General features: G+C 54.8%; 1 protein-coding gene across 5 annotated transcripts in view; it reads left to right on the top strand.

Annotated features, from left to right (window-relative positions):
* ZCCHC24 (zinc finger CCHC-type containing 24) overlaps positions 1–22,918 on the top strand; it is a 63,379-nt gene that overhangs the window by 31,219 nt on the left and 9,242 nt on the right. For 4 of the 5 annotated variants that reach the window (XM_004049642.5, XM_063710281.1, XM_063710279.1 and 1 more), the window contains one exon: positions 19,871–20,035. In XM_004049642.5, the coding sequence (XP_004049690.1) occupies positions 19,871–20,035 (165 nt within the window). Of the gene's footprint in view, positions 1–1,811; positions 18,621–19,870; positions 20,036–22,918 lie in introns of those variants that run through there. The other variant, XM_063710280.1, reaches the window with a different exon arrangement.

The following is a 22,918-nucleotide window of genomic DNA, read 5'->3' as shown; positions in this document are numbered from 1 at the left end:
TCTCTAAAATGAAGATCCTCCATGTCTGTAATTCCAACACATTCATTATCCCAAATTCTAGAGACTCCAAGAACTTAAGCTATTGTGGCACTAATATTTTTTAAAATTCTAAATTCAGCAACTCTGTGACCTGTCATTCCATCTGGGCAGTTGGCCGCCAAGGCTTGGGCCCAGACTTTGTCTCCTTGAGACAAGGTGGTGATTGTATAAGCTGGGACGCGTGCCCCCTCACCTCCTTGGCCTGGAGAGCCTGTCTTGGTGGAAGGGGCGAGGGTGGGGAGAACAGAGACCCCACGGAGCTCTTACTTCTTTGGCTCTTCCTCCAACACTGGCTGTAGAGGACTGGAAGGTGGAGCAAGTGTGAGGGGCACATGTGACCATGTGGCAAGGAGGGCAGCAGGTGGACATACAGCCACATCCCCGAATTGCTGCTTGTATCCACCCATCTCACAGCAAAGCTGTGAATTCTCTGTGCCAGACTGGCTTAGACATTAGAGGCTATCACATCCGAAGCACCTCCCTAAACTAACTCTCTCTCTCTCTCTCTCACACACACACACACACACACACACATGCGCACGCACATATACCCTTTTTCCAGATAGGAAAACTAAGGCCCAGAAGGAGGAGGTGACATGCCTGATAGAGCTGGCATCCAAACCCAGGGCCCTGAACTCCCGGTTGTCATTGCATGGTCCTTTCCAGCTAGTCGGGCCCAGGTCTGGCTTTCTGCACAGAACCATCAGCTTTCTATAGCTGACTTTCGGGTCCCTCCAAGGGGACAGGGACCAGCCCGGTGACTCAGGATTACACATTTAAAGCCTGTAGCCTGGCGGATTTCACTAGGCCCAGGAGAGCCTCCCCCTGCCCCCGCATGACCTCCTGGCCGTTTCCTGCCTGCCTGACCACAGTCTTCCGTTCCACTCCCCCAGGATGGGTGCCCGCCTTGTGCCAGTGCACATCAGGCTCAGAGGCCAGGAGGCAGAGGCTGGGCTGGAGTCAGGCATGGGGAGGGGTCCCACCACTCACTCACTGTGTGACCTTGAAGAAGTCTCTCCACCTCTCTGGGCCTCTCCATGCTGTGGGCCGGTGGATGGTAATTGACAGAGTTACTGTGAGGATTAAATGAGACCCCAGGGGAAAACCCAGCATGCTGGGAGGGGAGCGGCAGAGGCTGGTCACATCCACCGCCCACTGGTCCCCTCAGCACTGAACCCATTTTGGACGAGTGGCTTGTGCTTGTTGAAGGTGTCTGGGTAGACTTCCTTATAATCCTTCAGAGATAAAATGATGGATTGCAGACTCTCCTGGGCTTTCAGAAGGTTGGCTGGTAGAGGAGATAGAGTCCAAAGGCTTGGACACCTGAGATTTAGGCAGGTGTCCATAAAATGGTGATGATGATGGTGATGGTGGCTATTGTTTACTGAATTCCAGCCATGTGCTTGGTACTCATGAGCTCCTTAAAGCTTCTCGACTGCCTGCCTGATCGATCTTATTATCCCTGCTTACATGGGGAAAACCAAGGCTCAGAGCATTTCAGAAACTTGTCGAAGCTCTTGCTGCCAGTAATGGCTAAGTTGGGATTCAAACCCAGGTCTCCAGGACCGCACAGCCAGAGCTCTGTTTCACTTCGTAGAAGAGGGGACGCAGGGCCACATGATGGATGGTGGCCATCTCTCTACGTGGCTGCAGGCAGTCCACGGCCAGGGAAATAGAAAGACATTTTCTAGAAGAGATGCTAGTGGTTGCCTGTTTTCCTCCCTCGGTGGGATTCTCCCAATTTTTCATGTGGCTATTTTTATCACTTTTAGAAATCTGGAGCTGCCTGTGGCTGCCCAGCCCCTGGAGATGGGTGGAACACACAGGGCTCTGCACGGCCACCCACACCATGTACGTACGCGGGGCTGCCAAGGGGCGAGGGTGTACACGGGCATGTCCGCCCCTCACCAATGCGCCTGTGCACACTTGCACAGAGGCTCATGCCGCTGCAGGCTGCTGCCAAGTCCAGGGGACCCAAGAGCTTAGGAGGAAGCTCCTGAGCTACCTCCCTTGGGGTTCTGGAGCCGTGGGTCTGCCTTGGCCACTCACTTCCTTGTCAGTTGACTTAAAACGGAGTTGGCAGGTCATGCCACGGTGCGTTCCGCTCACTCCCTGTGTGCATGCATGTGTGTGTGCATGTGCAGCTGCAGACCTGTGCGCACCCAGGCCCAGTTCAGGGCACAGGCTCAATGCCCCCTGTGGAGGCGTAGCAGGAAGTCCTTGCTCCAGGGCTTCTAAAAGCCAAGACTCCCCACGTGGTTCCTCCCACTCGTGAGATTCTGGCCTTCTGGGCTTCTGGGAGCCAGGGAAGGGCAGGAGAGACAGCCAGGGCTCTGTAAGGGGCACATGTGGGGTGCCCCAGGGACTGGGGACGGTGGACTTGCTGGGGGTCCTGCCCTGGCAGAGCAGGCCTCTGGGGCTGAGAAACCTTCTCAGAGTGGGATGGCAGGGTCCTGGGGCTGAGCATGGCAGCTCCAGGAGGGGCCGAGGCCTCCTGGAGGTCTCCTGACCCTTCTTCTGTCCTCACAGTTGCTTCAGACTCTCCCTAGCACTGGCCTGGGATCCCAGGAGGCCTGAGCTTGGCCCTGCCTCTCACAGGCTGTGTGGGCTGGAGTCCCCTGGCCTTGGCCTCCTCCTCTGGAAAGTGGGGCGCCCGTGGGCAGTGGAATGAGACCTTGGCAGTCCTGCTCTGTGCATATACTGGGCACACTGAGCCCTGGGAGGCTGGGGCCGCTTTTCCCTCTAGAATCTGGTTCCATCCTCTCCCTCCTGGGTTTTCTTCCGCTGTAGACTCAACACCCCTTCCGTTGAGTCCTCCTTCATGGCTCTGAAGAATTGTTTTGGGGCCCAGCAGGCAACTTGGAACAGTGGGGAAAGCCCTGGCCTGCCACCGTGGCCTGTGTTCACGTGGTTCCTGCTCTGAGCCTATTTGCTCACCTGCAGGGGAGTGTGTGTGTTTAATTATAGCACCATGCCAGGATGCCTGGCCACATTAGACTGTAAATCTAAAGACAGAGGTCAAGGCCTCTTTTTACCAGCCCCGAGGTGATTTTCAAATCAGCTTTAGGGTGGATCATACCCCCAAGGGCACCTTGAGCAGGCTCACATGACAGGTTTATAGGCGATTCCTGAGGACAGGAGCCAGGGCAAACAGTTATCATGAGGCTGCCATCCATCACTGTTGCCTGCTGTCCAGTGACGGCCAGTCCTCCTTCCATCCATCACTGCCGGCACAAGACACCGTCATCACCTTCCCTTGCTCCACCCTGGCCTTGTCCCCCAGTCAGAGCCAGGGCAACCATGGGCCAAGAGGGGAGCTCCTGCCTCAGCCCCCACAGCCCCACAGCTGATTGAGGCCACACACCTGGGAGTTGCTCTTGAGCCCTTGCTCTCCTCCCCCAAGGCTAGCCCAAGTGCTGCTGACTCAACCTCCTGCCATCTCAGGGGTCTCTCACTCTTCTCCCCTCTGCCACCCATCCCCAGACCACACCCCCACCACCTCTCCCCAGCAATGTGGCAGCACCCCCCTAACTGGTCCCCCCATGTCCAACCCCTCTGTCCACTCAGCAGCCAAAGAGATCTCACAATGCCAGGCAGACTTTCGCATTTTCAGCGCTTCCCTGGCTTCCCATACTCCTGGGCTGACATTCAACTCTAAGATATGGTCCAGGACCTGGACTGGCCTGGCCTCCAAGCCTCAAGCCCTCCATGCTTCCCGTGGTCCAGCCCTTTGCACAGGCTGCTCCAGCCCCACAGGGCCCTTTCCACTGTGACGTCACTCCTCCCCAGCCACGCTGGCCAGATGCTCCCAGAACATGGGGCTCTGCTCATCCTGAGCACATCCCAGAAGGCCAGATCAGTGTTCAAGCATGCCACTTTTGTCTGACTGGTCATCGTGTATTTATTGAGTACCTACTGTGTGCCAGGTGCTGCTCCAGGCATGGGACATTCCATAGTGAACAAGAAAGATGAGGAAAGAATGTAGTTCCCAATCTTGCAGGATGACAAATAGTAAAGAAATTGACACCAATGGATATGCTATGGTGGCAGGTCATATTCAAAGACAGTTGTCAGGGATGGTGTCTCTGAGGACATGACAACTTGAGTAGAGACAAATGAAGCAGGAGCAAATGGTATGGGCATCTGGGGAAGGGTATTCCTGGCAGAGGGAACAGCAAGTGCAGAGGCTCTGAGTGAGGCACAGATGTGCTTGGCTTGTTTGAGGAAGAGCAAGAGGGCCAGAATGGGCCTCCTGACAGCTCCAGCTCAGAGGAAGAGTTGGCTGGGAGGGGAGGGGCGGAGGCACAGGGTTGAACGCATCCCCTGCCTTGCTCTCCCTTCTCCCGCCTCCTCCCCCAGCTGGGCAGCTCTTCTCTGGGGGACACAGATGGGTGCTTGTCTTGAGAGCCCCCGTCCTCCCCCTGCTCCTCCAAACACTCGCAGTGGGGACAGGAAGTGTCGGCCCTCGCCTTCCAGCTGCCCGGGTGGGACACCACTGAGCTCGGCTGGCCTGCTCAGGGAGGGACAGAGGCCCTATTGAGCCTGTTCCCTGGACCATCAGGGACAATAGCCACACTGAGGACCAGGAACAGCGACCAGCATGCTTGCCCAGGAAGTTGCCAGGCCGCTGCCTGCCCCATCCCCACACCTCCCCTACCCCTCTGGCTTTCTCCTCCAGATACTTCTCTCAGGCTGATAGTCATGTCCAAATGGTCACTTGTCCTTCACCTGCTCCCCAGAGCCCCCTGTCCTGTGCCAGACCCACGCTGGGCCCAGGGAATCAGAGGGGACCCCTACAGGGTCTCTGTCCCTGAGGAGAGGGCAGGGAAGGAGGTGACAGACACACGAGCTGAGAGGGGTGTATCCTAAGTGCTTCCTACAGAGATCCACAAGGTACAGGGGGTCCCTGGAGGGCAGGGGAGATGTCTGCTAGGAGTGCTGGTAGGGAAGGCTCCCTGGAGGAAGAGTCACAGTTCTAAAGAGCTTCCGCAGCCAGAGTTCTGCTTTGAAAGCCCAGCACCCAAGTGGCCCAAGCCTGGCAAAAACTAGCCTCTGTTACAGGCCCAGAGGTGCGCAGAAGCAGTGGCCAGGACTTGGACTCTGTCCACTTCTCAAGCCTGTGTGCTGTCTACTCATGGAACTATTTGCATTGGAAGGATCTTTAGGGATCATCTAGGTCAGGAATGCCAACACAAGTCATGTGTGCCTGCTGCCCCCGGCCATGGCAGGGCAGGCACCACGAAAATCACACCATTCTTGCCTGTCGAGCTTGGATATAGCTGCAGAATCCTTCACACCACAGTACTTTTGTGGCAAGTTACGAGTGGACACACAGGGAGAAGTATTTGCCTTTCCTGATTTTACTTTATCCCCCCATCATGGACAGATGGGGAAACTGAGACCCAGGCAGGGAAGGGGCTTATCCCAGGTCACAGAGCTTGCTGGTGGCAGTGTGTAGGGGCTGGGTCAGGGACAGGAAGGAGGTCAGAAACACCCACCTTTTGCAGTTTAGGCTGTGAACCGTCAGAGACCGGGAATGGGAATGGTTGACTGCCCTGAACAGACCTTCTGTATGGCTTCTCACTCTGAAGAGGGGATCGCCATTCTTCTCTGCCACGGCACCCCATTCCTTCATATCTCTCATCACAGCTTTAATGATCTGAATGGGATACTTACTTTTCTTCTGCACCTGGCTGTAAGTTCATGGGGGCCGGGGTTGCATCTGTCTTGTTAACCACCCTCCTCCAGTGCCTCGTGGGTGCCTAATTCATAGTTGTCGAGGGCACATGTGGAAAGGAAGTAAATGCACGTGGTGATTGGTGCTCCAAAGCCTTCCCTGCTCCCTGGCTGGTTGTTTGGCCTGCAGACAACAAGCGGGATCCCTGGGGGCACCTGGGATCCAGGCATCAAGCTGGTCAGACACATGCCAGTATATAGTAAGCAGCTGGCCTAACCTGGGTAGTCCCTGAGCTCCCTGCTGGGAAACTGAGGCCCAGAGTGCTATAATCATAAGCCAGGAGTCGTGCAGGCAGAGCAGGGAGCTAAGCTGGGGTCAGCTGGCTTCCGTCCAGGCTTCTGGGCACCCAATCTTGCCACCAGCCTCCACATCTGTAGCTCAGGGGCTGACTTTTCCCGACAGCTGGGCCCACTGGGAGCTGTGTGTGTTGGTGCCAAGGCAAACATCGGTGGTGGAGGTGGGGGCAGGAGGTGCCTGCAGGCTCTGTGTTCATTTGCCTTCCTGAACAGACAGGGCTGGAGCCCCTGAGCAGCCCGGCCTCCTGCTCCATGATCATTGTTCCCGGTGATGGTTTCCAGATGCTGAGGAATCACAGGTTTGGGGCTGGGCCAGGAGAGCCAGGCCAGCCCTCCCCAGTACCCCGCCGCCACTGACACCACCGCCGGTCTTGCTTTTAAAGAAATGGGCCTTTCTCCCCCAATCCAGGCTTTCCCCTCTCAAGCCCAGCAGCCTCACTGTCCTGCAACCAGCCCAGCTCCTGGGGTGAGGAGCCCTGCGCTCCACTCCCAGCTCTGACCCTAACTTCCTGTACGGCTTGAGCAAGTCACTTGCCTTCTCTGTGCCTCAGTTTCCTGGGCTGTAGAATGGGCAGATGGGGACAGCGTGGAGGTGACAGTATCTGACTGGACTTTAACAGACTGTGACCAGGATCGCTGGGGCGGTGGCTCCCCAGGTGGGTCCCCAGAGCAGCAGCAGCTGCACCGCCCAGGCATTGAGACTCCGGTTCTCAGGCCCTCCCCAGACCTATTGATTCTGAGACTCTGGGGCCAGGGCAGCAGCGTGCAGTGTACCAATGCCCCGATGGTCCTGTGCGTGCTCTCATGAGCGAAGAAGAGCGTGTGCTCTAGAAGCAGGGGCTTAGGAATCTGGAATCAGAAAGACGAGCACAGCCGTGTGGCTTCAGAATGAGCCTTCACTTCCTGCTGGGGAATGTGGACTGGCGCTCCCAGCCCTGTGTGTGGTATGGTTACTGTGCAACAGTCAGCCTGGCTCCCACACCACCGAGTGCTCCTCTGGGACAGGCGCTCCCTGGGGGCAGGTCTGCACCTGGCTGGCGCTCCACCCCATCAGCACTTTAAAGGCACTGTCTCAGACCCTAGCAAAGAGGCCATATGTGCACACAGGTTGCAGGGCGTGTGTCCAGCTTGCCTTCAGCAGGTGTAGAGGGGGCCCTAGGGTGGCGCTGTGGCACAGAGAGTGACAAGATGAGCCCTGGGGCAAGGGGACAGAGACCAGAAGGGTCAAGGAGGCTTCCAGGAGGAAGTGCAGCTTCCACTGGATTTGGTTGGGAGGCAGGGTGTGCCAGGTAGTGAGACTGGGGTGTGTAAAGGTGGGTATGAAAACAAGTACCACCAGCCAGCCCCTTCTCCTTCTCCCTTTTCAGGGCACCAGCGGGATTATTGTCCTGTGGGGCTGTCCACAGACAAGGGCAAGGAGGTCAGAGCTCAAGGCCATGTAGGAGGCATGTGGCGTTGCAGCAGTCAGTCAGGCCTGGGTTCAGATCCCAGCTCTGCTGTTTCCTGCCTGTGTGACCTCAGGCAAATCTCTTAACCTCTCTGTGACTTGGATTCCTCATCTGTAGGGGTTACAGGGAGGATGAAATGGCTGGTGGAGGTAAACCCCACACATAGCAGGAGCTGTGAGGGTTTTAGAGCCAGGGAACCTGGGGCCCAGGCAGGGGAAGTGACCATTTGGGGACACTCCATCATCCTGCTTCCTGCAGAGCTTCCTGCACAGAACACCCTCGCCTTTGGGGACAGTGGAGAAAGGTCAGTTTGGGAATGTCTTTCCAGCCCCTTGGTGAAGAAGCAGGGTCAGCAGGGGTGAGAAATGTGAGGCTTCCTTCCTCCCTGCGACCCCCCTGTAAAAGTCACATAAGAGCAGCTCTTCCTCTGCAGAGCTCCCCTCCACCCAATTGAAGAACAGGTGCCACAGGTGTCCTTTGTACCTGTCCATGGCCTTCTGGACCTCCGATATCTCACTCAGCAATGAGGGAATTGGGCAACAGTGAGAAAGGCCATGGTTCGAAGCCTTCTGCTTATTTGCTCTGTGACCTTGGACAGGTGACTTAACCTCTGTGAGCCTCTATTTCCTCACCTGGAAATGGGATCACAATGAAGCTACCTACAGGTTGTGTGTGTGGCCAGCCCCAGCACGCAGGGGAGACTCAGCACTCTCCACCCCGGTCTGTGGTTGTCACAGTCTCCTAAGTGCTGTGAGCTCCAGCGCTCACCCAGAGATGGAAAGTTTGCTTCTCTTTCTACCCAGATGAGGAGATCGAACCCCAGAGAGAGGAGGTGATTTATGTGAGGGTTTTGCGAGGCTGGAAGTCAGGCCCACAGCCTCTTGCCAGGCAGCAGTGGGGGCCTCAGCCCCCAGGCCTCTGCCAGAGTGGCCCCAAACTGCTGACTTCAGCATTTCACTGGCCAGGGCAGATCAGATTTCTTTTCTGGCACTTGGCCACCCTGCACACCCTTCCCCCATCACTATTTTGAGCTGAGCTCCCCTGTCCCCTCCTCCCAGGGCTGTGGCCCTCACACCCAAAGCCTCACTCTAGGCTGAGGCCTTTCAACTTCTTGACCCACCACCTTCCCTCCAGCCAGGGAAGGCTGGGCTGGTCACGGCCATGTCTAGCCAGGCCTTGCCAGGGACGCCTTCATACACAGAGCCAGGGGCCAGCTGCCCTGTGCAAATGGCGCTGCTAGCTCAAGACAGCCGTCCAGGGTGCTCAGCGCTGCCCAAGGAGGCGTCCTGGGACTGGACAGAGCCCATGCCACGATCAGCCCTGGCATTGCCACCTCCTACCTGTGCGACCTCCACCCTGCCCTAACTTCTGCTGTCCACCTCACACCTCACCCTTTGCAGGCACTGCCACTCCTGGTGTCCCTTCCAGCTGCCAAAGGATTCTGAGCCCCAGCCTGAGCCTAGTGCTACCATAGAAGTGAGAGGTGTGGAGGGCGCACCTGACCGCAGCACACAGAGAGGCTTGTGGGAAACAAGATGGCAGTAGGGGAATTTCTTTTAAATTTCGGATGAAATCTCTGAGTTTGGCAAGCTGGAGGTTGGGTCAGGGCAGGACATGACCTAGGGCAGATCATGTCTCTCGCCTTTCCTGGAGCTAAGCGTGTGGTGCAAACCACAGAGTCCCCTGGAAGTTCAGGGAGAGGGTCTTCTCCAGGGCAAGGCGGCGGGTGGGTTCTTGTCTCCACACCAGCCAGCCTGGGACTCAGCAGTGGAGTGAGCTCCTGAGCAGGGCATTAGCCCTCTCTGGGCCAGGGAGACCAGGGTGCCCTTGGAGCTTGCTCTTGAAGGGTACATGGCTGTTCACTGGTGAAGTGTTGGGTACAGGGAACAGCAAGAAAAAGGCACAGATGGGCAGCATGTCACTTGCAGGGAGTGACTTTTCTTTATTTGAGTGTAAGTGCTGTGGGTGGAAGGTCAGCTGGGGCCAGAAGGGGAAGGGGCCCGAATGCCTTGCATGTTTCATCTCAGCTCTGCAGTGAGGCCCAAACCTGAAGTGGGCCTTCATTTAAGTATTTGGGGAGACTGCCTGGCCCAACTCAGGCGGTGACTGCAGCAGGAGAGAGACGTGCAGTCAGAAGAAAGGTCTTGCTGAGCAAACGGGACCCAAAGAGGGATGTGCAAGATCTGGAAACAACAAATGGTTTTCAAACTCAATAGTCCCCTCCAGCAATCAGCAAACAGCCGGGTGGCTGCAGATCTTCCATCCACCCACTAAGGCAGCCAGCAATCCCTGTCTCTGCAGTGGCGGAGGAAACCTCTGTCTTTTGCAATCCCTGTGATTCGGAAGCTTTCCACCCCTCTGGACCGGCCCCTCTTCCCCTCCCACCCCTCCGCTCTGATCCGTGTGGTTTGCTAAGGGAGGAAAGCCAGAGCAGGAAACAGATAACTTAGGGAGTGGCTGTTCATGTGATTAAAATGTCTTTGCTTTCCAAAAAGTTTTGCCTGAGATTACTTCAAATCGCCTGACTGGGGTGGGATTTGGAGAGGGGGCTTCTTGCTGCCTTCTGGGCAGCAGCGCCTCAGGGCTGGGCACAGGGCTGGAGGCATGGGGTGTTGGGGGGCTTGGCACTTCTCTGGGTCCTGGAGGGGCTCCTTGGCCTCTGTGGGCCCCGTTCCCCCGAATGTCTCTGTCTCCCAGCCCTTTTGGTTTGTTTCTGCATCATGTCTCGCCTCTCCTGGGCACCCTGTCCCCCCTTCTCCTCTTATCTGCTCTGACAGGCACTCTCTCACCCCCTGCCCCTCATTCCCAACATCGTGTCCTCACTCCCTGTCTCTCCAGGATCTCTCCCTCATCTCTCTGTCCCCTGCTTGTTTTCTCCTCTCTATCTCCCTTCCCTCCTCTCCACACCCCCACTCCATGTCCCCCTCCCCAGGGTTTTCCTGAGGCCTTTTCCTGTCCCTGTGAAAGCTCCCATTGTTCCTTGCACTTTGACAAACCCTAGTGTTGTGGAATCAGGATGGCATTTTTGTGGTGGCTTTGGGCTGGGAACGGGGGTGGGAGGGGTGACAAGAGGCCAGGCCTTCTGGGCCCATGCTGGGCTGCAGCAGGAACCCAGAAGAGGGGAGGGGGCCCTGGGCAAGGAGGCGAGGACGGCTGTGCGCAGACAAGGAGGCCCTTGAGGCTCCAGAGGAAGCCCCGGGTGGCCTCTTGCCGCGTCCTTCCTCCCTCCCAGCATCCTGCAGGCCGCGGCCCAGCCCACCTGTCCCTCTGACCGCCTGCTTCCTCCGGGGCCTCCATGGAGCCTGCAGCTGCCCAGACCAGGCTGCAGGGATGCAGCCCTTCCACCTGCCTCCCCCGGCCGTGCATGTGGACATGTGAGTGTGGAGGTCTTTGGTTGGTCCCTAAAGCAGTACCACAGAGCGCAGAGGGGAAGGAAAAGCCAGGGGCTCGGCACTTAGCAGACTTGCTGCCCCTGTCTCGAGCCTCAGTTTCCTCATCCGTCATTAGGGTTAAGAGTGCTGATTCAATGAGGCCGTGGCAGTGATCAGAGCTAATTTCATGTGGTATGCATAGGTCCCATGCCTGTCACTTGGGAGGTCTGTCTGGCCTCTGCCTGAGGGTGTGAATCCAAGTGTGTTTTCACAGGTGTGAGTCCGACTTGGGCTTGAGCCCAGGAGTGTGTGGCTAGGGGAGTTCGCGACTGGTGTGGGTCACGGTTGGGGAAAGGGTCACAGGGCTGACTTCTTTGGAAGGCCTTGGACTGAGAGCTCCATGAAGACAGGGCTTTCTTCATCTGTCTTGTTTCCATATTTCTGGAATTTTCCACACAGCCTGGTGCAGAGTGGGTGCTCAGTGTAAATTAGGTGAACAAATGAATACTGAGGTGGTGGCCAGGGACGGAGGTAAGAGGTGCGGCTGTGTTCCTAGGAGCAGGCTTTTTCTTTAATTTTCTCTCAACCGTCTCACGGAGAGGCCGCACATTCAGTGGAAAGTGTCGTTTTGGAGTCAGCAAATTGGGTTTAAGTTCTGGCTCCATGGCTGTGTGGCCTTGAGCAGGTTGCTTGGCCTCTCTGTACCTCAGTTTGCTCTCCTGTTAAATGAAAGAGCTCTGGAGAGCCAGGTCAGAAAGCGTGTGGCACATTGTAGATGCTCATTGAATGCTAGTGTCTCCAGCTCCACCAGAGCAGCCCCCTCACATGGAAGATAGAAAAACCAAGGCTTTGGCCGGGCACAGTGGCTCACGCCTATAATCCCCGCACTTTGGGAGGCCGAGGCGGGCGTATCACGAGGTCAGGAGATTGAAACCATCCTGGCTAACACAGTGAAACCCCGTCTCTACTAAAAATACAAAAAATTAGCCAGGCGTGGTGGCGGGCACCTATAGTCCCAGCTACTTGGGAGGCCAAGGCAGGAGAATGGCATGGAACTGGGAGGTGGAGCTTGCAGTGAGCGGAGATCACGCCACTGCACTCCAGCCTGGGTGACAGAGCGAGACTCTGTCTCAAAAAAAAGAAAAAAGAAAAAAAAAGAAAAACCGAGTATCTAAGACAGGCGTGGGAGAGCCAGGGCTCAACCTGGACCTCTGACCTCTATCCCCTGTTTACTCCGCACTGCCCCAGGCTCAAGGAGAGACACTAGGGAGAATGACCAGGGACCTTCTGCCTCCTCTGGTAAAGGCCTCCAGAAAGGGCCAGCAAGGCCACACAGAGGATCCTGGGCTGGGGTCGTGAGTCCATGGTCAGCCCTGCGTCCCCTCTGTGGACTAGTTGCCCCACCCCTGTGGCCTCTGTTTCTACATCAGTGGAAAGTCTTTCTCGAACTCCTGAGACCGGGGCTCTTCCTCTCTGGGAAGGTAGACTGGAGCCCAGGGCCACCTCAGCGGCCGGGCTGCAGGAAAGCACGCAGACTGGGCAGACCGGGCAGGACAGGGGCCAGCAGGCAGCCCATCTGTTCTTTATTTCCTCCCCCTGCTCCTCTTGGCTCCAGCCAGAGCCTCTCAGCTGGACGCACGGTGGGGTCGGCCTTGTGCTCCATGGGAGGGCGGAGCATGAGTGGGCTGCCAGGCACATGCTGAGTTATGGGCCTCCTGGGAGGCCAGTGACCCTGCCCAGCGGTCAGTCCAACCTCTCATTCTGGAGATGGGAAAACTGAGGCCCAGAGATGGGGAGGGATGCCCCCAGCATGCCAGGACCCATGAGAACAGCGGCCCCTTCCCGTTTCTCACCATCCCGGCTTGGTGGGTCTCTTCTTTGTGCAATCCTGGCATGTTGTGTAGCAATTTAGAAAGTGAGCCCACGTTAGGTGGCTTGGGCTCGAATCTGGACTGCCCCATTTCCTGGCAGCGTAGCTTGGGCAAGCCATGTAACCTCTACATGCGTCAGCGTTCCCATCTGAAGCCTGGGACTAACCGTACTTAGCTCATGGATGGTTGTCAGGACACAAAGAGTGGCTGGCCCTGACCAAAAATACCCAATGTTGGAGCAACAGTGATTTCTCCATCCCAGGGTTTGGCAGGGCACAGGCCTGCGCCCCTGTGCAGATGGGAGTGGCAAGGCCAGGTCTGGGGGTGAGGCACATACCTCAGGCTGGGAGGTATCGAGGCCTATAGCTGGAACCCATATCCAGAGAGCAGAGGCCGTGCATCCTGGGGCACAGTGCAGCCTGGAGTCATGGCGTGCAGGGCACAGCCTCCGGCTCTCAGTGCCCACCCTGCTCCCCTCCTGGTCCCTATGATTCTCTGCCTCAACAACCAAAGGCCACAATGTCACCTCTGTGCAAAAGGGACTCATTGTCTAAAAGGGATGGGGAGATCAAGCTTCACCCTAAAGGATCACTCACTCGTGGTGGGACTTCAAGCACCTGGAGGGGAGTGACCAGTCAGGCTGTGGTGTCATGTGACAGTGTGTGGACATGTCTGGCTTCCCTTAAAATGGAAGGAGCAGAAGGGACCCAGGGGTGGGGAGTGCATTCCACGGTTGGGGGGCTAGCTCTATGGACATAAGTATGATCCAACAGAACCAGCAGCCTGAAGCCAGCCAGTGCCCAGGACCCAGGGTCTACACCTGCAGGGGCAGGAGTGTGGCCACAGCCACCATCTCTGTGGGGTTTCTGTCACCTTGGGAAAGCACAGTGCGCCCCCTAGGGGGCAGGAGGGGCCTGCAGGCCAGGGAGTGGGCTGGCTACCATCTTCTTCCAAGCCATACCCACTCATTAAAGGCAATTCATTCATTAAGACAGAGCATAAGCTGCAGAAGTAAGAGCATCAACAGTCCTGTCTCTCAGCCCTTGTGGCTGCTTTCCTGCCAGTCCTGTTCTTGTGCAGCGGTTATCTTCGGTTGCTTATCCTGCTCTCTTTATAAGTATTTTCCCAAACCCTGAACAAAAATCACCATAACTATTTTAATGGCTTTATTGTCATTCATCCAAAGGGTATAACGTAATTTAGGGAACCCGGGCATTGTCGGTGAATGTTTCGCTCATTCCAGATTTACATTGTCCTAACTCATGCTGTAATGGACATTTTTGAACACCCCTTTTGTCCGCATGTCTGATAATTTCCTTGGGATAGTCGCCCAGAGATGGATTTGCTTAGGATAAGGAATGCACATTTTTTTAAAGTTTGGAGGCTTACAGAAGTTTGAAGTTGTCCTATAGAAATATAGTAGGAAAATATACCTGTTCAGCCCCCACCCCAGCAGCATCTCAGAGTGCCTGTCTCCACACCTGCCTGGTTGGCCTTTACCAGCTGCAGGGGTTGGGAGGACTGTAGAGTTGGAAGTGCCTCCAGAGTCACCAGATCCACCTGCCTGACCAGGGCAAAGGCCCCCTCAGCAGCCTCCCTGATACTTGTTCTCTCAGCCTCTGCTTGCATACCCCCAGTAAAAGGCAGCTCACCACCTCCCAGCCAACCTCAAGAGATTTCACGTGGGGATGGGAAGAAAACACTGAACCGTTCTGAAGAAGTGCCCAGAGAGTGTGAGCCTCCTCCACAGCTCTTCCGCAGCCGCTGGCTTGCCTGGGGGGCCCCTCCCACTTCCCCGCCCTGCAGCGCTGCCTTCTCTGCTCCTTGGCTTGGCTCCTCCTTCCCACCCCCACGCTGGCCACAGCTTCCCACTTCCCAGGCTGCCCTCGTGTGACGATCCCAGCCTCAGTCTGGAAGTCAGAGGATCCTTCCCTCCCCCGAGCTCAGTCAGATTTACTGAGTGTGTCCTTGAGTGAGTCCCCTTGCCTCTCTGGTCCCCAAAGGGCCTGTCTGTGCTACAAGGAGTGGTTTCTGAGCTCCAGTGAGCTTTGCCCAGGCTCCTGGCAGATGTGATCCCCCAGAGGGGTACGTGGCAGGGGCCTGGGTCAGGAGAGCCTGGTCAGGCCTGGCATCCTTCCCAGCTGGGCGGGTGGTGGCCCCTGCAGTGCTGTCAGCAGTTACCGTCTGTTTCATGCTGAAGTTTATGAGAAGAGGCCGTGCCTTTCTGGGAGGAGGCAGGGGGGGTGTGTGGTGAGTAGAGAAGCCTTTGTTCTGTTAGAAATTCCTTCTCCCCTTGGCCCTGCCCTCATTTGTAAGCATAAACAACATCGGGACTGAACCCTTCCAGGAAATGGCTCCTTGCTGCTAAGAGCTGCCCACAGTCCTTCTTCTCCTCCATCCACTGCCTTTACCCCTGCCCTGTAGGCCACCTCTACCGAGGTCACCGCCAAGGCCTGACACTGGACTGGGCTGAGGGGAGGCCCTAGGAATTTTCTTATAAAATTCCTGCTAGGGGGTCTCTCCCCACCAACACAAGCCTCCATCATGGTGGGGACAATTTTGGGGGTGGCAGACAGAAGAGGTGAGTCAAGTGTGGCCTTGTGGAAGAGCCTGCTGAGCCTAGCCTGCTGCCCTTCACGCACTGGAAGCACTTTGGCAAGTCCTACCCCCTCCCTGTGCCTCAGTTTCACCATCTGTTAATAGGTTGATAATGTCCCCTGCCCCACAGGATTCTAGGAGAGTTGGCTGGGGGCCTGACGGGCTGTGGAGTCCTAAGCATAAAGCCCAGCACACAGGTGGTGCCACACAAATGCCAGTTCTCTTTCCTCTTTCCTCAACCTCTGCCAGCAGTGTCCCCAGAGCTTCTGCAGCGTGGTCCTTCCACGAGAATTCTAGAAAGCGAAGACACCTAATGCTGTTTCTTCTTTTGCTTGCCAGTCCATTCCTACTCAGGGATAGAGAGCTACCCAGATATCCCTCCCAGGTTTCCCTCCCATCTCTGGAACCATCCTCCTGGGACTAATGCCTGTGGACCTCAGCCCTAGCCTCTGCAATACCTCAGACACCTCTGCTCTCTCTCCTAGTGTAGGCAAGGAAGAAGAGAATCACCCTGAAATAGCTAATGGTGACCGAGCACTTGCAGTTTGCCAACCACTGAGCTGAGACCTTTACACGCATGAATGTGTCAAATCCCAACAGCCCCGGGAGGCAGGTCCTTTATCATCATCCTGGTTTCCAGATGAGGAAACCAAGGCACAGAGAGTTTGAATAACTTGGCGAGGAACTCCCTGGATAGTCACAGGCAGAGCCAGATGTCATTGCAGGCATCTGGCCCTGGAGACCACAATTGGAGCCACATCCCATGCAATGGCGTGTTGGAGCCGGGCCCTCCCAGTGCCTGGCCTGACAGCAGCCGTGGGAATGGTGCGCTGAGGACGTCTGGTCCTGCAGGAGGCTGGGGCCCCATCCCTTGCCTGCCAAGCAGCCCACACGCCCTGACGGACGGCTCCAGACGGCTGCTTTTCTAATTACATGGTGCGTCCGTGCTTCCTGGCTCACCCCTCGCTCTTCTCTTTCATCTTCCTGTTCCCTTCGGTTCTCACTCAGTGTCTTCTTTATCTGTGTGGGTTTTCTTCCCATTCATTTCTGAAGCAGGGGCTCTGGGAACAAATTCCCAGAGTCCACCTCCAGTCTGGCCCCAGTCCCCACGCTTCACTCTGCCCAGTGTCCTGGAATGACTTGACCCCTCCTTCTGGTACCTTGACCCCTGTCCTTTGCCCCAACTGTGTGAGGCCAGGCACCAGGTCCTGTGAGCTCTCTGAGCTCAGAGGCCTGCAGAACCAGATCCAGAGTGGGCCTGGCTGGTGAGAGTCCCCAAGTTCCCACCTTCAATTAAGGAGTCTCAGACCTCAGCATCAGGGAGGCACCCATGCCTGCCCCCTCATCCCTTCTGAAGACGTAGATGCTTCTGGGGAGACATGGGGGAGTGAGTTCATCCAGTGCTTTATTTCAGATAATGGAAGATGAGGGGTTGTGATAGAGGGGGTGGCTTAGAAGTCACAGGTTCCAGACCCCAGGTGAAGGAGAAGGTAGCACCAGAAACAGTCAGAGGGACATGCACTAACTTGAGATCAACAGAGCTCAGTGTGCCTTCAGAGGCACACGTTGACCCCTCTATTACAAACTGACTGGCCCCAGGCCCTAGCTGCCCACTGAGCACTCCCCTGGGTGTGACTGACCCCTTTCTCAGATCTGACCAGTGCTGAGGGCAGCCCTGCCCTGGAGCTCAGGCTGAACCTTCTCCCAAGAATGTTACAGCTGCCAGGAAGGCCACTGAGGATCCAAAGACGTTAGGCAGTGGGCCCAGGAGATCAGGGTGGTGTTGGTGTCACTTTCTAACTTTAGATTTGCGCACTCAGCACGTACGTCCCCTCTTAGTGTTTTGCCTGAAATTCTAGCAGGCTATCACCAAGTGGTAGTAATGGCGCCTGGGACAAAGAGGCATGATTACTAAAGGAAGAAACTATGTACCAATTTTATATACCACTTTTTGTTCTACATTAATAAATAACAATGGCACTAACATTCCTGTTTTGTCTTCTGTGTGCCAGGCACTGTTCTAAATGTTTTGCATTTACTCCTCAGCTCATTTAATCCTCAGAACAGTCTTATATGGTAGTTACTATCCTTATCCTTGTGAAGTAACTCGCCCAAGATCACAGAGCTGGGATCTGGATCCAGAGCGTGTGCCCTTAACCATTACGCAACACTTCATAAATGGGCAGCTCCCCAAGGAAAGTTACTATGGCAACATCATCTCATAGCCCAGCACTTCTTTAACGTAATGGCATATGAATTCCCTGGGGCTCTTGTTAAAATGCAGTTCTGATTCTGCAGATCCAAGGTGGGGCTCCAGACTCTACATTTCTAACAAGCTGGTGGTGCTGCCGCTGTTGGTCCAGGGACCACACTTTGAATAGCCACTGTGGAGAGCCTGCATTGAAGCCTCTCCAACTCAAAGCCTGCGAGGGCCTAGTAGAGAACGTAAATTCAGCTCTAGCTGGTGGGAGCAGAGGTGATGTGGAGGAAGCACGTGCATGCAAGCTGATGGGGCAGCCACTCTTTAACCTCAACCGGCAAGGATTCTAGACCAGTGTGGTCGCATTTCTGTGTGAAATCTCCCATTTGCAAACATTAGGGTAACTCATTCAACTTTTAAAAACACTTGCAGCTTGCACGTGAATGTTCATAATAGCATTATTCATAATAGTCAAACATTAGAAACAGCCCCAGTGTCTATCATCTAATAAATGGGGTAGTAAAACATGGCATATCCATACAGTGGAATATTATTTGGCAACAGAAAGGACTGAAGTGCTGACGTATGCTGTAGCATGAACAAACCTTGAAAACATGACAGTAAGTGAAGCCAGACACAAAAGGACAAATGTTGTATGTTTCTACTTATATTAAATACCTAGAATGGGGAAATCCAGACAGACAGAAAGTACATTAGTGGCTGCCTAGGGCTGTGTGGGATAAGGAAGTGGGAGTAGGATGGGGAAGGACTATTACTGGGTATAGGGCTACTTTTGGGGGGGCAATAAAAATATTCTAAAATTAGATTGTGGTGATGACTGTATACTCTGTGAATATACTTAAAACCAATTGATTTGTCCACTTTAAATGGGTAAACTGTAAGATACATGAATTATATCAGCAAAGCTGTTAAAATAACACTGTGTGGGAGACAGCTAGTTTCTTTCATATATAAAATGCAGTTACAAATCAATAAGAAAAATTAGGCTATTCCTGCATGAAAAAAGAATCATAAAAAGTACGAACAATTAGTTCACAAAGGAAACACAAGTGATTCTTAAATGCACGGCAAATTCACTCTTGCTCATAATAAAAGACATACAAGTCAAAGCTCCTCTGAGAAGATTTTCTACCTTTTAGATTGGTGATAATGAAAACTCTGTTGATGCTGATATGGAATGTTAAGTTGGGATACCTGCAGTATGTGGGAAGGGGCAGTGGCAATTTGCTCTTTAAAAATTAGTGGTGCTCATACCCATTGACCCAACAATTTCACTTCTATATTCACAAATACACTCACACATGTGCAAAATGATACATATATGAAGTTATTCATTATAGCATTGTTTGTAATAATGGAAGAACAGAAACAAGCTAGATGTTCTAAAATAGTAACTGGTCAATGCACTGCGGAGCTTGCATGGACTTATACTGTGTGCACCTGTTAAACAGAATGCAGTAGCTCTATTTGTAGTCATGTAGGGAAAACTCTAAGATGTATTATTCAGTAAAAAAACAGTAGCCAGGCACAGCTGTATGCACCTACGTAGCCCCAGCTACTCAAGTGGCTGAGGCAGGAGGATCCCTTGAGCCCAGGAGTTTGAGTCCAGCCTGGCCAATATATCGAGACCCTGTCTCGAAAAAATAAAATAAGATAAATTTTTAGAATGGAAGATGCAGAACCAGGAAGATGCAGAACCAGATGGATAATCTGTTTCCATTTTCATGAGGGAAAAGAATGTATGTACAAATGTGCATGTCATATGCATCTGTAAATGCAGGGCCCGCCTTTGGAGTGGTGTGAGGGAATTTAGATTGCCTCCTAGTAGGGGAGCTGACTGGGTGCAGGGAGGAGGAAGACTCATTGGCACTGCCACCAGTTTCCGTGCTTGTATTGCCTCTTCAATGACCCTTTAAAGCACACTGCTGGGTAGGCCAAAGAGTGCCTGTGTGCAGGCCCATGAGACCAGCTGCCCTTGATGACGTGTGAGTTAAGGAAGTAATTTCCAGCCACCATGGAGTACTTTACTCCTTAAATCTAGAAGAGACGTGTGCCATCTCCTCTGTTTTTTCACCATCTCCTCTGTTTTCTGTTCCCTATGTGCCTCCCAGCCTTCGGATTCCCGTCTGTGCTCTGGGGATGACCCTGGTATTATCTAGACTGGGGACAAAAGGTGCCTGCACACATGGACACAGGACATGAAGACTGAGGTGGAGGCCAGGGGAACCCTGTGGGGCATCATCTTGGCCTTTGGACTCCAATCCCCTGTGTTTGCTTCCTGCCCTGTAGGCACGCCCCAAAGGCGAGGGCCTGACTCCATACCAGGGCAAAAAGCGCTGCTTCGGCGAGTACAAGTGTCCCAAGTGCAAGAGAAAATGGATGAGCGGGAACTCCTGGGCCAACATGGGGCAGGAGTGCATCAAGTGCCACATCAACGTGTACCCACACAAGCAGGTGAGCCGGGCAGGCTGGGGCCTCCCACACAAGCAGGTGAGCCGGGCGGGCTGGGGCCTTCTCAGAAGGACCGCGGGAGGGCAACTTTTCCCTTACCGGACCTCAGTTTACTCCCTCCTATGAGGGAGATCTCTCTAAGTTGACCCTTTCTTTCCTTGTCTCATCTGAAATGGGAGGGAGGGGAAGGGAAGGGAAGGAGGATGATGGGGCAACTGCACCAAGATCTTGAGACCAGAGAACCCCGGGGAATTGTAAAACTAGTGAACAGGGTGTGCTGTTGTGAGACAGAGATGTGCGGACAGCAGGAAGCAGCAGAAAACTCAGATTTCCTTCCTTGATCCATCCAGTCGGCCAGTGTCAACAGGGTGGCTGTGTGCACCAAGCCCGGGCATGTGGGAGGGGTAGGGCCAGCTCCTCCTAGGAAGGTCTTACCTCAGGCAGCTGCACAGGGAAAGCCACTCAGAGGAGCTGATGCTGACTTGGGGAACTGGAGGATGGGGGGAAGCTAGGCCTATCACAAGTGGGGGGCTGGCCATCCTAGGAAGGGGGCACAGCAGGTGCAAATGCCCTGAGGCTGTAAGGACTTGGGGTGCTTCAGGCCCACGGTTCAGTGAAAGCGCAGGAGAGGGCAGCAAGAGGCTTGGGGTAGAGGGCTAGATGGGGCAGTCACAGAGCCCTGGGGGAACTCGAGGGACCCAAGAGCAGCAGGGCTTTCAGATTCATTTTAAGTCAGTTACTCTGGTTGTGTGCAGAGATTGAGTGTGGAAACCAGCGGGAAAGCCAATAGCATAGCCTCATGCGAGCTGGGAGGGGACTGAACTCTGGAGGTGGCTCTGGAGCTGGATGTGACACCAAGCATCACCAGATTGGTGGTGGAATGTGGGGGAAAAACAGGAGCCCAGGAGAACAGTCCCACCCCAGGCAGGCTGGAGCACCTGAATGGATAGAGGAGGTCGTTCCTGAACTGGGCAGCCTGGGCAGGACACAGGTGTTGGAAATGAAACCAGGGGTCCTCTGATACAGGTTACATTTGAGATGTTTGCAAAAATCCAGTTAGAGATGTCAAGAAGGCAGTTAGATCAGTAATTCTGAAGCTCATGTGAGAAGTCAAGATGGCCCAAACGTAAGTGGGTGTCATCAACCTAAACGTAGTAGGGAATGGATTTGAGTTCCTGCAGAAAGAATGTAGACAGAGTAGAGAAGGGATTCCCTAGACCAAGTGATGCTGAATCCCAGTGTTTGATGGTCAGATAGAGGAGGAAGACCCAGTAAGGAGAAGGAGAACCAGGGGGTGTGGAGTCCTAGAAGCCTGGCGTGGGGTCGGGAGAGTGCTGTTGGAGGCTTGGCTGGTGGTTGGTGCTCAAATGTCAGGTATGGAGACCACAGAGGAGTGCCTTGGAAATTTGGCAATAAGGCGATGGTCCTCAAATTTTACAAAGCAAAACAAAAGCATTACTTTTACATGGGGAACTTGAACTACAACCAAGGTTTGAGAAGCACAGAAGCCCGGCCAGTCAGGCATGAGGGTGAGAGTGGAGGTGCTGATTTGTAGCTGGCCTGAAAGTCAAGGCAGTGTCCATGGAGCAGTGTTAGGGGAGGCTGGTGTGGATCTGGCTGCAGAGGGAATGCCTCATTGTCCACTCTCTTGAGGAGAGTTTGATTGTTGAGAGAATCACAGCAGTGGCCGCAACTGGGAAGGAGCCCTTGGGCTGGGTGTTGTGGAGATAGTAGAGCTTTGAGCCCAGTGCAGTCTGGTGAGAATGATCTAGAAGATAGCAAAAGGCTGATGGTGCAGGGGCAAAACGGGGGATGCTTCACCCATCGGCACAGGAGGGAGGGAGAAGAGGGGGTAATTAGGAAGGTTCATGGGTTGGATGGTGCAAAGAAGAACCTCACATCCAAGGCTTCTGTTTCCTCAGTAAATGGGAGACAAGCGGGCTGGGGCGGGCTTGAGGAAGGATGAGCAAGGAAGCAGCCTGCTAGGGAAAGCTGGCTGGACCACCCAGCCGCATCCCAGGCCCAGGGAGGTGTGCAATCCTAATGCAGTGGCAGGCATCAGCCTAGTTCCGTGACTTGCTCCAGCACAGCTCGCCTAGCAGGTGCAGGCCAGGCCTGGTGTACAGAGGGTCAACGGGGCAAAGGTTGGCTGGGCAAGCACTCCAGAGGGCAGATGGTTGGGGGGTGGGCCTATTTGTAAAAGTATGATGACCGTGCTTCATTGTGGGGCATCAGCAGGGAAGGGAAGCTAGATGGGACCGGTGGAGAGGGAGGCCGGGTGGGCCTGTGGACTGGGTGGAGTCTGGGAGCCAGTGGAATGGAAGGAGAGAATGAGGGGGCAGAGACGGGTGGTTTCTGAAGAAGCCCAAGTCTAGGGTGTGGCTGAGGGGTGGTAGGAGGGAAAGGTCACTGTCGATGAGGTAGTGGGGGATGGAGGAGCCAGGGGTGGGGTGGGCCTTCCATGTGTGCTGAGTCACCGCAAAGGACAAGCAGACAGAGGAGGCAGGAGGGGAGAGGGCTCCGGGAGCTACTGCGGGAAGGCTCCCCTGAGGGAGAGATGTAAGACAGAGCTCTGATGGGGTAGAAAGTCAGTAGACCGGGGGCCCGGAGGATAGCTTGGAGCCTGGAAGGGCAGATAAGTGGCCTGGGAGGGAGCAGGGGAGGAGGGAAGGCAGATAATGGTGGCTGGCTGGGGGCAGGAGTCAGGAACAGCCCAGTTTCTGCAGGGCCTCAGATGTATGGGGGCTGCTGGGATCTGTGCTGACAGTCCTGGGGGCTGGGTCCTTACGACCCCCACTGTGACTTAAGCAGAGAGACAGGGCCCAGCCTGTGCACCAAAGCCCCACAGGAACCCAGTCTCCGCAGTGGCTCCAGCCCTCAGCCCCT

Source organism: Gorilla gorilla, chromosome 8 (genome assembly GCF_029281585.2).
Source record: "Gorilla gorilla gorilla isolate KB3781 chromosome 8, NHGRI_mGorGor1-v2.1_pri, whole genome shotgun sequence".
Lineage (NCBI taxonomy): Eukaryota > Metazoa > Chordata > Mammalia > Primates > Hominidae > Gorilla > Gorilla gorilla.
Note: the sequence above shows the minus strand (reverse complement) of the source record. Positions and strands in the feature narration are given on the sequence as shown.